General features: G+C 42.7%; 1 protein-coding gene across 4 annotated transcripts in view; it reads left to right on the forward strand.

Moving 5' to 3' along the window:
* Window positions 1–1,759: 1,759 nt before the first annotated feature.
* Window positions 1,760–15,027, forward strand: part of atg4c (autophagy related 4C, cysteine peptidase) — a 71,415-nt gene continuing 58,147 nt past the window's right edge. Inside the window, exons 1-2 of one of the 4 annotated variants that reach the window (XM_041207542.1) lie at window positions 1,760–1,885; window positions 13,398–13,581. In XM_041207542.1, coding sequence (XP_041063476.1) covers window positions 13,506–13,581 — 76 coding nt within the window. In that variant the 5' untranslated portion in view covers window positions 1,760–1,885; window positions 13,398–13,505. Of the gene's footprint in view, window positions 1,954–13,397; window positions 13,582–15,027 lie in introns of all 4 variants that reach the window. The other 3 variants (XM_041207541.1, XM_041207543.1, XM_041207539.1) reach the window with 3 other exon arrangements.

Genomic DNA, 15,027 nt, shown 5'->3' on the forward strand with positions numbered 1-15,027 from the left:
CAGAGGAATCACGGATGTAGGTGGGAAGGGACTGGACAAGGGGAGAGAGAAGGGAGTCAAGATAACGAGAAATGAGTTCTGTGGGGCAGGAGCAAGCTGAGACAATCGGTCTACCGGGGCAGTTCTGTTTGTGGATTTTGGGTAGGAGATAGAAGCGGGCCGTCCGAGGTTGGGCAACTATCAGGTTGGAAGCTGTGGGAGGGAGATCACCAGAGGAGATGAGGTCAGTGACAGTCCTGGAAACAATGGCTTGATGTTCACTGGTGGGGTCATGGTCCAGGGAGAAGTAGGAGGAAGTGTCTGCAAATTGACGCTCAGCCTCCGCGAGGTAGAGGTCAGTGTGCCAGACAACTACAGCACCACCCTTGTCAGCGGCTTTGATGACAATGTCAGGGTTGGACCTGAGAGAATGGAGTGCAGTAAGTTCAGAGAGAGACAGGTTAGAATGGGTGAGAGGAGCAGAGAAATTGAGACGATTAATGTCGCGCCGACAGTTCTCATTGAAAAGATCAAGAGAAGGTAAAAATCCAGAGGGAGGGGTCCAGGTGGAGGGAGAATATTGGAGATGGGTAAAAGGATCCGTTGAACTGGGAGAGGACTCCTGCCCAAAGAAGTGAGCCCGGAGACGAAGACGGCGTAACAAGAGTTCAGCATCATGCCGAGCCCGAAATTCATTGAGGTGAGGGCGTAAGGGTATGAAACTAAGTCCTTTGCTGAGCACTGAACGTTCAGCATCGGAGAGGGGAAGGTCAGGTTGTATAGTGAATACACGGCTGGGGTTGGGATTGGAAGATGGGGTGGGGATGGAGGGACAGGCAGGGGTGAAGGGTCCTAGATGGGTGTTGGTGTCGATGAGTTGTTGGAGCTTGCGTTCCTTAGCACTTGAGAGAAAGAGAAAAAGTTTCTTGTTGAGGCGTCAGATGAGCCGAAGAATAAAATGAAACTGGGGGCACGCGCAGCTTTGAAAAAGGGTACGGCGGTGCTGCTGGAGGGAGAGGTTGAGTGTGTTCATTTGGCGGCGCATGGCACTGAGTGTGGATCTCAGAATGTGACGGGAACAGTAGTCCGAGAAACGTTTTATGTCCCGGAGATACCTGTAATCCTGGGTAGGTTCGAAATATGAGGGGTGGAATTTCAGTTGAAATCCACGTGGGGTAAGTCGGAGACGGAGACAGTCACTGAGAAAGGAGATATGGCTGTGAAAGCGGGTTTTAGTAAACACCTTGTCAAACACCAGGAGGGAAATGGAAAGCAATGAAGGTGAACAAGGCAAAAGAGAGGAATGGAAATCTTGTCGCAGAAAAGAACAGAACTTCTTCAAGGAGGTAGGCATTCGTTTAGATAATATCACCAACTTTAACACCTATGTGTTCTTTTGTTCTATTGTTGTTGACATCTTTTGATGATCTGCTTCTATCACCGCTTGTTTGTCCCTACAACCACACCACCCCCCCTCCACTTCTCTCTCTCTCTATCTCTCCGCCCCCCACACACACACCTTAAACCAGCTTATATTTCAACTCTTTCTTGGACTCGAACTCAAGTTCTGTTTAAGGGTCATGAGGACTGGAAACGTCAACTCTTTTCTTCTCCGCCGATGCTGCCAGACCTGCTGAGTTTTTCCAGGTAATTCTGTTTTTGTTTTGGATTTCCAGCATCCGCAGTTTTTTTGTTTTTATTAGTGCAACGTATGCTTCCCGGTGCAATCTATCACGTCATGTGAAGCCGGTGCCGCACATGCGCAGTTCCTCCCTTGGTCCCGGATGTTCGGCGGCGCCATCTTGGGGAAGGAGCACGGAGCCGGAAGCGGCGCTGCTATGTCGTGTTCACTGTGAATATGAATGATATTCATACTGTGCATCAAAATAGAAATCGCGCAGTGATGGTATGTACAAGTCTACTTCACCAGATGGAGTTTGCAGTCGGCACGAGTGACTTGTGCCTAGTTTATCGGTAATTTTTTTTGACTCGGGTGTTTGCTGTTGTTCAGCCGTTTTCTGTTCAGTGTCACTGCATGATTGACAAGTGAATCAAAGGAAAACTACGCTGGGTATTCTCTGAAAGGCAGCGTCGTATAGTCCACCAAATGCATTATTTCACGTACCAATTGCCATTTAAAATTTGGATTCATGAAACAGAACTTCTGTCAGTCTTGAACTACAGTAAAGGAAATGGTATACCAGACATTGGTTAGACTACACTTAAGAGTATAGAATAGACACTTTGGAGCCATGTACTGCTAAAAACATCACCCTTCCTGAGAAAGTTCAACACCAGGCAGCTCATTTTGTTAAAACAATTAATTATGATATACTAATGTCTCCCATTTGGTCACGTTACTGGGCTGGCAAAGCCCCCAGAACTGAAGAAAAGCCCCCATAGATTGCCATGCCTCCATGCAGTTTTGAATGAACAGTTAAATATTTTTATGTAGCACATTAAGCCCAAAAGTGACTGAGCAAGGTGCTTTTTTTGCTAACTCCTTTTTCCCAAGAACAATCAACAATCTTCCACAAACCTTAATCTCTCTGCGCTCTAAGGATTAATTTGGGGAAAATCTCTTGAACTTTTTAAATTAATGCGATCATCGAATGCACTTACTGTGCACCTCCTGTGAAAATTCCCTGGTGGAGGACTACGGAGGGAAAGCTTACCAAGTACTGATTTAGCTTCTTTGTTGCTGAATACAAACAGCACCGTGGATCATTTTCGATTCCTACATGTGGCCATCTGGGTGCGAAACTGCCCAGCTGGTAAAGGCACCAAAAAGGTTAAATGCTACTTTTTTTTCTGTAGCCTTGGTGTCATTTTAAAGTACTATTATTGATGAGCTAACACATCTCTTAATTGTTTTAAATGACCTATGCTGCACTTATTCTATATCCAGCTTTGATTGGCATTTTAAAAAAATTAATTCACAGGACGCAGGCTTCGCTAGCATTTATTGCCCATCCCTAGCTGCCCTTGAGAAGGTGGTGGTGAGCCGCCTTCTTGAACTGCTGCAGGCCATGTGGTATAGGTACACCCACAGTGCTGTTAGGAAGGGAGTTCCAGGATTTTGACCCAGCGACAATGAAGTTACAGCGATATATTTCCAAGTCAGGATGGTGAGTGACTTATACGGGAACTGCCATGTGGTGGTATTCCCATCTATCTGCTGCCCTTGTCCTTCTAGGTGGCAGTGGTTGTGGGTTTGGAAGGTGCTGTCTAAGGAGCCTTGGTGAATTCCTGCAGTGCATCTTGTAGATGGTACACACTGCTGCCACTGTGTGTCGGTAGCGAAGGGAATATTTTACCATATCCAAAACTGTATGGGGCCAGGGTAAGGAGAGTGATGCAATTGCAGTTTAAATTTTGATATTTTCTTGTCAACCCTATCCCAACTGTTTGATGTACTATATTAAAAGAGAAAGCATAGCTGATAATTCTGCTAAAGCCTGGTTACTTGGTAGAAAGTGGTAATTGTAATGTCACTCTGGTTGATTTGTATTTCTATATCAATTTCTTCTCCATTTGATTTTGAAGTGGTATTATCTTCATGGTAAGATTCAAATAGGACAGAAAGTGCAATGGCTTGGAACCAAGACAGTAACATACTCTGCGAATAAAACCTGTGGTTAAAGTATCCTATTAATTTTTAAGGTGAATATTTCTTTGTAGTGTCCTTCCAGGCTGTACAGTGAACAGCAACTTACATCTATATTCCTTTAACCTAGTAATTGTCATAGTTGTTGAGGGGATGCAGTAATGTTGCGATTGAGTTAACCTGCAAATTAACTGATTTCCCAAAAATAATTGTCAAGCTTCATTTGTGCCTTTTTCACAGAAGATTTACTCAACAGCAAAGATATCTCACTGGACAATTCATGAGTACTTATAAAATGGTTTACTCCAGGTATTTTACTTGGAATTACAACTCTTGGAGTGACCTCAAGATGCTGTCATTGCCAAACCTAAAGCAAGTAGTACTTTGATAATCCTTAACCTTGCTTCAATAATCACTACTGTGTAAATACCATTGAAGTATAGGCACTATTAAATAGTGCATAATTAAAAGGAGTTCACAACTAATACATTTATCACAATATTAAAACTCCTTGTGACCCGTATAAGCTGTTCAGATTCATTGTTATCTTTATCCTCTTCCTCACATGTCATTTCAAAGACCCTGCCTGTTTATTCTGAGCAGTTCACCACATCATGATACTTAGAGTCACATTTAAAGCACCTATTAATGTTTCCTTGGGCATTCCTAGGATTCATTTAACTATTATCACTGTTCCAATTTCACGTTCCGCTGACATGACCAGATTTGCTGTATGTGCTTTCATAACATCATTCTGCCTATTTTCAATCCTTCAGTCACAATGGCTCCTGTGATGGTGTCTGGACTCTATAGAAACCTGGTAACCATCAAGTCTTCTATTCTTTGTGTCACAGTGGAATACCTCATTTACTCCATGAAGACCAAAGGGAATTACCATTTCCCCAGGATCCTTTTTGAAGATAGCAGCCAGTGTTCAACAGCGGCTGCCTTTCCGAGAACCAGGCATCAGTTAGAACCACTTGCCTGTCCATGTGAGACACCATAGTGCAATCTAGTTATTCAAACACTAGTACCAAACCCAGGTTCCCTAAATTGAACTCTAAGAAATTGTACAAAAGGTTATCAAAGTTCATGATATGTTCTTCCACAGAATGTTTATTAATTTTCTAATAACCTATCAAGGCGGCGGCACAATGGTATACAGTCAGGAAGGCATTGCCCTGAGAGTCCTCAACATTGACCCTGGGTCCTATGAAGTCTTTTGGTATCAGGTCAAACATAGGCAAGGAAACCTCCTCCTGATTACCACGTACTGCCCTCCCTCAGCTAATGAATCAGTGCTCTTCCATGTTGAACATCACTTGGAGAAAGCACTGAGGGTGGCAAGGACGCAGAATGTATTCTGGGTGGGCGACTTCGATGTCCATCAACAAGAGTGGCTTGGTAGCACCACTGCTGACCAAACTGGCCGAGTCCTAAAGGACATAGCTGCTAGACTGGGTCGGCAGCAGTGGTGAGAGAACCAACAAGTGGGAAAAACATACTTGACCTCATCCTCACCAACCTGCGTGCCGCAGATGCTTCTGTCCATGACAGTATCAGTAGGAGTGACCACTGCACAGTCATTGTGGAGACAAAGCCCCACCTTTACATTGAGGATGCCCTCAATCATGTTGTGTGGCACTAACTAAATGGGATAGATTTCAAACAGATCGAGCACTCAAGACTGGGCATCCATAAGGTGCTGTGGGCCATCAGCAGCTGCAGAATTGTACTCGAACACAATCTGTAACCTCATGGCCAGGCATATGTCCCACTCTGCCCTTACCATCAATCCTGGTTCAATGAAGAGTGCAGGAAGTCATGCCAGGAGCAGCATCAGGCATATCTAAAAATGAGGTGTCGACCTGATGAAGCTACAACACAGGACTGCTTGCATGCCAAACAGCACAAGCAGCAAGTGGTAGACAGAGCTAAGCGATCCTACAACCAACGGAACTGATCTAAGCTCTGCAGTCCTGCCACATCCAGTCATGAATGGTGGTGGACAATGAAACAACTCACTGGAGGAGGAGGCTTCACAAATATCCACATCCTCAATGATGGGGGAGTCCAGCACTTCAGTGCAAAAGATAAGACTGAAGCATTTGCTACAATCTTCAGCCAGAAGTGTCAAGTGGATGATCCATCTCGGCCTCCTCCGGAGGTCCCCACCATCACAGATGCCAGTCTCCAGCCCATTTGATCCACTCCACATGATGTCAGGAAAAGGTTGAATGCACTGGACACTGCAAAGGCTATAGGGCCTGACAATATTCCGGCAATAGTACTGAAGATTTGCGCTGCAGAACTTGCCACGCCCCTAGCCAAGCTGTTCCAGTACAGCTACAACACTAGCATCTACCCGGCTTTGAGGAAAATTGCCCAGGTATGTCCTGTACACAAAAAGCAGGAAATCCAACCCAGCCAATTATCTCCTCACCAATCTACTCTTGATCATCAATAAAGTAATGGAAGGGGTCATTAACAGTACTTTCAAGAAGCACTTGCTTAGCAATAACCTGCTATCTGATGCCCAGTTTGGATTCCACCAAGGCCACTCAGCTCCAGACCTCATTACAGCCTTGGTTCAAACATTGACAATAGAACTGAACTCACAAGGTGAGGTGAGAGTGACTGCCCGTGACATCAAGGCCACATTTGACCAAGTGTGGCCTCAAGGAACCCTAGCAAAACTGGAGTCAATGGGGATCGGGGAAAACTCTCCAATCATTGGAATCGTATCTAATCAAAGGAAGATGGTTGTGGCTGTTGGAGGTCCATCATCTCAGCTCCAGGACATTACTGCAGGAGTTCCTCAGGGTAGTGTCCTCAGCCCAACCACCTTCAGCTGCTTCATCAATCACCTTCCATGATAAGGTCAGAAGTGGGGATGTTCGCTGATAAGTTGCGAATGTGCTGAACATTGTGCCATCATCAGGTGCTGAAACAGTCCATGTCCAAATGCAGCAAGACCTGGACAATATCCGGGTATGAGCTGACCAGTGGCAAGTAACCTTCGCGCCACCCAAGTGCCAAGCAATGACCATCTCCAACAAGACAGAATCTAACCATCACCCATTGACGTTCATTGGCATTACCATCACTGAATCCCCCACTATGAACATCCTGGGGGTTACCATTGACCAGAAACTGAACTGGACTAGCCATATAAATGCTGTGGCAAGAGCAGGTCAAAGGCTAGTAATCCTACGATGAGTAACTCACCTGCTGACTCCCCGAAGCCTGTCCACCATCTACAACGCAGAAGTCAGGAGTGTGATGGAATACTCCCCACTGCCTGAATGAGTAGAGCTCCCACAACACTCAAGAAGCTTGACACCCTCCAGGACAAAACAGCCCGCTTGATTGGCACAACATCCACAAACATTCACTCCCTCCATCATTGACGTACAGTAGCAGCAGTGTGTACCATCTACAAGATGCACTGCAGGAATTTACCAAGGCTCCTTCGACAGCACCTTCAAAACCCATGACCACTACCATCTAGAAGGACAAGGACAGCAGATAGGTAGGAACACCACCACCTGGAAGGTCCCCTCAAAATCACTCACCATCCTGACTTGAAAATATATCGCTGTTCCTTCACTGGTACTGAGTCAAAATCCTGGAACTCCCTTCCTAACAGCACAGTAGATGTACCTACACCACATGGACTGCAGTGGTTCAAGGAGACAGCTCACCACCACTTTCACTGGGCAACTAGGGATGGGCAATAAATGCTGGCCCAACCAGCGAAGCCCACATCCCGTGAGTGAGTGGAAAAAATTCTAACCAGGCCTCATGGAAAGTTAACAGCTGATCTTTCTTCTAAGTACCATCATATTCTGTTAGAAGCTGCAAATCTTCAACAGCATTTAACTGACTCACATCTATCTCAGAGAATAACTTATTTCTGATTTTACTTTGTGCTGGAAGCTACAACACCAAGTCCATGCCTTGTTTTCTCTTTTCTGAAGTAGTAACCTGGGTCCACATATCAACCTCATTCTACCATTGGTCGTATGGGTTCAAACTCAGAGAATATTAGATGGTAATTATACCCCAACAATTTAAAATTGATTTCTGCAATTTTCCACCATAGCCACAAGGATTTTAGTTTTATGCCCAAAAAAGGTTGTTTTTCTAGCCTTCACCTTTAGGTGACGATCCTATATTACTGTGTCAACACAAGAGAGTTGGTGAAGAATAAAGCACAAGAACAAGCTTGTCCAACCTTTTCAATTGGGGATGGGCGGGGGTGGGGGGTGAGGGGGGCGGCAAAGTTCCATTTTTTCACCATCAATTTGCTGATGAGCAAATTTTGTAAAAATAAGGTTTGGCACCACATTAAATATGAATTTCAAAATAAAGTTGAGGTATGAAGAAAAGAAACAACATGTTGAGCAAAAATAAAGCAATGTTAAAGCAATAAACAGATAATTAAAATAGAGCAATCAATAAAGATGAGCATTAGAGAGTGAGAGTCTGTTTGTCTGGCTCACTCCCAATCTCTTGATGGTTACTCACTCACTTACAGTCATCCAGTGTGTGAGTATGATTGTGTGTTAGTGTGTGCTGATGAGAGAGAGTGTGATTGGGAATTCTGCAAGTGAGCCAGACATACACATGCTCCCTGGTCACCCGGCCAGGAGCCAATTAAAATGCTGTTGTCAGGCAGCTGCCTTGGTCCAGGACTCCTTTCTGGCACCATCCTGTCTTTCATGGCACACTCTGTTCCAGGACTGCAACGTTGTATATATCTCTCATCCTGTTCCAGTAAACATGTCTTTCAATAGCAATCATTGTAATTTTAATTCCCGGGCCAAAAGAAAAATAAAAAGATACGTTCCATGTACTGTTTCCCCACCACTTCCCCTGTGCCCCCCATTGATTCCCCCATACCTGTCCTCCCCCATACCACTTGCCCCTCACACACCACACCACCTCCCCTGTCCTCGACCGCAAGTCTTCCCCGGCCCCCTCTTTTCCCTTCACCACCCCCTCCTCCCCATTACCTCTTCCTCCAGAACACACATACTGCCGCCTGTGCTGCTCCTCCTCCAATCACAGACTGTTTCTCTCCTCTACCTACCAGCAGAAAAGAAAATTGGTAAGCCCAATGATTGGGAGCACTTTAGAATCCAGCAAAAGATGACTACAAAACTGATAAAAGGAAAAGAGAATATGAATGCAAGCTAGCAAGCAACATAAAGGCAGGCTGTAAAAGCTTCTTTTGGTATATGGAAAGGAAAAGATTAGCAAGGACAAATGTAGGCCCATTACAGATGGAGACAGAAGAATTTGTCAGTGGAGAATAGGGAAATAGTGGAGAAACTAAATGATTACTTTGTGTCCGTCTTCACGAAGGACGATATAGAAGATCTCCCAGATATACGAGGGAGCCAAGGGATTTGTGAAAATGAGGAGCTGAAAGAAAATAGTATTAATAAAGAGGTAACACTTGAAAAATTAATTGGATTGAAGGAGGTTGCTGTAGAGTTTGTGGATGCATTTAGGGTTATCTTTCAAAATTCTTTGGATCCTGGAAAGATTCCTGCAGACTGCAAAGTAGTAAATGTAACCCTAGCATTTAAGAAGGGAGGGAGAGAGAAAACAGAGAACTACAGACCTGTTAGTTTGACGTCAGTAGTAGGGAAAATGTTAGAATCTGTTATAAAATATGTGATAGGTGGGCACTTAAAAAAAACTGATATGATTGGACAATGTCAACATGGATTTATGAAAGGGTTATCATGTTTGACAAACCTTTTGGAGTTTTTGAGTATGTTACCTGTAGCATAGTGGATATGGTGTATTTGGATTTTCAGAAGGCTTTCTATAAGGCTCCACACAAGAGGTTAGTAAACAAAATTAGAGCACATGGAATTGGGGGTAATATATTGCTGGGGATTGAGAATTGGTTAACAGACAGAAAATGGAGAGTAGGAATAAGTGGATCATTCTCGGGATGGCAGGCTGTTACTAGTGGGGTACTGCAAGGATCAGTGCTTGGACCACAGCTGTTTACAATCATAAATGGTTTGGGGGCCAAATGTAATACTTCCAAATTTGCTGATGACACAAAACTAGGTGGGAATGAGAGTTTTGAGGATGCAAGGAGGCTTCAAGGGGATTTAAACGGGCTGAGTGAAGGGCCAAGAACATGGCAGATGGAATATAATGTAAATAAGTGTGAAGTTATCTGCTTTGGTTGAAAAAAAACAGAAAGACAGAGTATTTCTTTAATATGTTGATGTCCACAGGGACCTGGGGTGTCCTTGTTCATGAGTCATTAAAAACTAGCATGCAGATAAGCAAGCAATTAGGAAGGCAAATGGTATGTTGACCATCATTGCAAAGGGATTTGAGTATAGGAGTAAAGATGTCTTGCTGCATTTGTATAGAGCCTTGGTGAGACCTCCCCTGGAGAATTGTGTACAGTTTTGGTCTCCTTATCGAAGGAAGGATGTACTTGCCATGGAGGCAGTGTAACGGAGAGTCACCAGACTAACCCCAGGGATGGCAGAATTGTCTTATGAGGAAACTGAGCCTGTATTCTCTAGAGTTTCAAAGAATGAGCGGTAATCTCATTGAAACATACAAAATTCTTACAGGACATGACAGGGTAGGTGAGGATAAGATGTTTCCCCTGGCTGGTGAGTCTGGAACCAGGGGACACAGTCTCAGAATAGGGGCAGGCCACTCAAGAATGAGATGGGGAGGAATTTCTTCATTCAGAAGGTGGTGAATGTTTGGAATTCTCTATCCCAGAGGGCTGTGGAACCTCAATCATTGAATATATTCAAAACGGAGTTACTAATGAAATCAAGGGATATGGTGGTAGTGGGGGAAAATGGTACAAAGGCGGATGATTAACCATGATCTGAATGCTGTGCGGCTCGATCGGCTGAATGTCCTATTCCTGCTTCCTATGTTTCTATAATTAATTATAGATCAAGACAGGACCCTAAGTATAAGTGTTTTATCCTCTTTGTCTTTTTTCTAAACATTGCTTCAATCCTAGACTTAACTCTTTCATTATATCTCATTACAAACAACTGCTGAAATTTTTATAATTAACTCTCCTTCCTATTGATCCAATTTGTGACCCTTGCTCATGTGGCATAATTTAGTAACCTCTCTGTTTGGAGCTCATTTCAGAATGAAATGACCATTCTTCTTGGTATTGTTGGGGTGTTCAGTGGTTGCACTTCTAAATAAGTGCAGTCATCAATATTTGCACTTCAAACCTCGATTAGCTGAATAAAACCATCTTTGGAGCTATTTTCAGCCAATCATATACATGCTGATCTTACCTTCAATGCCCAAATCTCAGGAACGAATTTAAAAAAACATATTTCCAAGTGTTGACTTTATGGACAAAAATGTCAGAATGATGGAGTAAAACAGGTATGTTTTTAAAATCGCAGTTTTAGATGTTAGAGAATATCAGAGAACCATAGAAATGTTAGAGTGCAGAAAGAGGCCTTTCAATGCATCGTGTCTGCGCCAGCCAAAAAGGAAAAAAAGAAACTAGCTGCTCATTTTATTCCCACGTTCCAGCACCTGGTCTGTAGCCTTGCAGGTTACAGTTCTTCAGATGCAGATCCAGGTAGCTTCTAAATGAGTTGAATGTTTCAGCCTCAATTACCAACTTAGGCAGTGAATTCCAGAAGACCACCACCCTCTGGGTGAAAAATTTTTTCCTCATGTTCCCTCTAATCCTTCTACCAATCGCCTTAAATCTGTGCCCCCTGGTAATTGACCCCTCAGCAAGTGGAAACAAGTCTTTCCTGTCAACCCTATCTAGGCCTCTCATAATTTTGTGCACTTCAATTAGGTCACCCCTTCGCCTCCTCAGTTCCATGGAAAACAACCCTAGCCTATCCGATCTCTCCTCATAGCTGCAGTTTTCAAGCTTTGACAACCTTCTCTTAAATCTCCTCTGCACGCTCTCCAGAGCAATTATTTCCTCCCTGTAATGTGGTGACCAGAACTGTACACAAAATTCCGGCTGTGGTCTGACTAGAGCTTTATGGAGTTCCATCATTGCACCCCTGCTTTTGTATTCAATACCTCGCCCAATAAAGGATAGCATTCCATATGCTTCCTTGACCACCTTGTCCACCTGTCTTGCCACCATCAAGTTAATATGTTAGAAATAAAGTAAATATTAAGAGAAAATAACAGGAATGAGGGAAGAAAAATATGAACAAAGTTTTCAAAATATTTTTTCTCTATCTAAAATTGTTTTTGAAGTGTCTACTTAATTGTGTATGGTTAATATTAAGGTAATGAAGCCATATTTGGGTAGCTTTATTTCTCTAAGATATCTGTACTCTTCTAATTCTGGCTTCTTGTGCACCCCCAATTTCAATTGCTGCATCATTGGTGACTATGCTTTCAGTTACCTAGTGCTATGAAAGGATAATAATTTTCATGATTTTCTCTGGGGTTTGTTGTAAAATAGGTTTAAGGGTGTGAGTGTAGATGGTTCTGTCTGTGTGGTTTAATTACATTTGGAGTCAAGTAGACTGCAAGCTTGGAATTTTCAGAAGAAACTAGGTGTCAAAATGTACTTGTAACGCTAATGAGTAAACATGAATGCTGTCTTAGCATATAAGGTGTGAAGGGAATTTGCATTTTCAGCTAAGTGAAGGGATTGTTTGGATTTTGAAGGGATGTTAGTCTGTTTACAACTGGCCAGATAAGTAAGGCTAAGGAGTGTGTTTATTTTCCCCAAAGGTTACTGACAATATTGGGGCAACATGAAAATTTTTATATTAAGGGAAATGTACAGTTCCAAAGACATATTGAACAATGGAATTTACATATTAAAGAGAAAGATATATAAAGGAGAATGAAAGGCTATGTTGGGGACCATGTAAGATCTAACAGGAATGTGTGAAACAGCCTTGAAGAAGAAGCCTCTAGCCATTTTGTACATAAGTCGGCTGTGTACAGTAACTAAAGTTGGAGAAAGTTATTTGGAATTCCACTGTCAAGTGGGTACTGTGTTAACTCAATGGATTTTTTTTTTTAAAAACCTGTTCTGGACTGTTGCCTTAAAAGGGGTGAGTAACTGGGAGTCAGTTTAATTAGAAATTTTAGAATTTGTTATAGTATTAAGTAATTGTAGTCTTAAGTATGTGCTTGAAATCTTTTATGTTGTTAATAAATATTTTTATTTTTAAAAACTCTCAAGGTCTTGGTGGGCTCATTATTTCCAAATTAAGTGCACACATCTTGTAATAAATACAAATTGCAAAGCCATTGTGATAGCGTGGCGAAGTTTCCCTTGTGGATTTGGTCTGCCTGGCACACATCATCTGCCACATCATAACACTAGGCCTTAAGCTGTAGAATTACCTCTTTGCTCTTCATTTCCTCTCTGCCTCATTTTTCTCTTTTAAGACATTCCTTAAAATGTATCTCTTTGACCAACTTTTGGTCATCTGATCTGATATCTCCTTATGTGACTCAGTATTTTGTTTTATAATGCTTCTGTGAAGTGCCTTGGGATGTTCTATTATGTTAAAGATGCTGTATAAATATGGGTTGTTGTAAAAGTTTTTGTCATGGGCATGATTTTGAGTTGAAAGTATTTAAGCAAAATGAATTGTTCCATTTAGGGGGTGGGTGTGGGGAGCTGGTGAGTAGAGGGTTTACTTGCTGCTCTTAGCTCAGTTTCACATTGGAAAGTGCAATTACTCATTGAGCCGTTAGAGCAATGTTTGTTTCTTGAATTGCAGGAGAACCATTATCAATTTTAATGTTACAATGCTAATATTTCATTCTTTTGTCTCAGTGAGTTTTCTGTCTTGTGTTTGAAGTCTGCTTCGTTCTGGAATACAGCAAAGTGTTCCTGCATCGAAGCAAGGGAAGCTGGGATGGCAACATCTGCTAAAAGCTGAAAATGGAAGACAGCGAACCTGATGAAGTGGATAAACTGAAGGCGAAGTTTATGTCAGCATGGCACAATGTGAAGTACAGTAGGTACTGTTCGTATATGTTCAGAGTGAAGAGAATAAGGGTACAGATCGGGTTAACAAAGAGCTGTTAAATTTCAAAACAAATGCCTGTGTTTAAAATCTACAAATCACCTCTAATAATGACTCGTATGAACCATACACACAGAACAATGCCATGTTTGATCCCAGCTCTAAGTTTGCTGTTCTCAGCTGGGACAGCCATCAAGTGGTACAGTTATCCTCAGCCCCTCCTTGGCTGGGATAAGAAACATTGGGTGGGGTTCCTCTTTTTGATCTTGCTTCAGTGACCCTATGTGGATGTCAAATGAGGATAGAATTGGGTTTGGCTGCTATGATTGAATAAGCTATCGACACTCAATCTGGTCCCCCAGGTGAAGAGTCATAGAGTAATTCATGGCACAGAAGGAGGCCATTCGGCCCACCAAGTCCATGCCTGCTCCACACAGAGCAATCTAGTCAGTCCCGCTCCAATGCTAGGTCCCTGTAGTCTTGCAAGTTTATTTCCTTCAAGCATCCACCCAGTTTCCTTTTGAAATCATTGATTGTTTCTGCATTCACCACTCTCGTGAGCAGCAAGTTCCAAGTCATTACCATTTGCAGTGTAAAAACATTCTTCCTCACATTCTTCCCCTGCATCTCTTGCCCAAAAGCTTAAATCTGTGGTCCCCAGTCCTTGTACAATCAGCTAATGGGTAGAGTTTTCCTTGTCTACCTTATCTAAGCCTGTCATAATCTCGTACATCTTGACCAAATCTGCCTTTAATTTTCTTTGCTCCGAGGAGAACAAACTGAACTTTTCCAACCTTGTAACCAAACCACCCCAACCCTGGAACCATTCTGGTAAATCTCCTCTGTACCTTTTAAGGACCTTCACATTTTTTCCCGAAGTGTGGTGACCAGAGCTGGATACAATACTCTAGTTAGGGCCTAAGCAGAACCTTATATAGGTTCAACATAACTCCCCTGCTTTTGTACTCAATGCCTCTTTTTATGAAGTCTAAGATTGCTTATGCTTTGCAAACCACTTTCTCAGTAGGTCCTGCTGCCTTCAAAAATTATTGCACCTAAAGCCCCAGGTCCCTCTGTTCGTGCACACTCTTTAGAATTGTGCAATTGAATCTATGTTGCTTCTTCCATCCCTTCTGCCAGTGTGTATCAGCTCACAGCATCCACCACAACTTGCTTCTTTCTGTCCTTAAACCATATATTTTTATCCAGTTACACACTGGCCCGCCTATTCAATAAGCCTCAATTTTATTAACCAGTTTTTCATGTGGTACCTTGTCAAACTCTTTCTTAAAATCCATATAGGCAACATCCACCACATTCCCTTCACTAACCTTCTTTATCAAAAAATTCAATTAGATTAGACTAGCAGGATCCGCCTTTTACAAATGACCCATTGAAAGCGGAAGTGTAGAGTGACTGGCAGAAATGGAATTAGAT

The sequence above is a fragment of the Carcharodon carcharias genome, chromosome 16 (genome assembly GCF_017639515.1).
Source record: "Carcharodon carcharias isolate sCarCar2 chromosome 16, sCarCar2.pri, whole genome shotgun sequence".
Taxonomy (NCBI): domain Eukaryota; kingdom Metazoa; phylum Chordata; class Chondrichthyes; order Lamniformes; family Lamnidae; genus Carcharodon; species Carcharodon carcharias.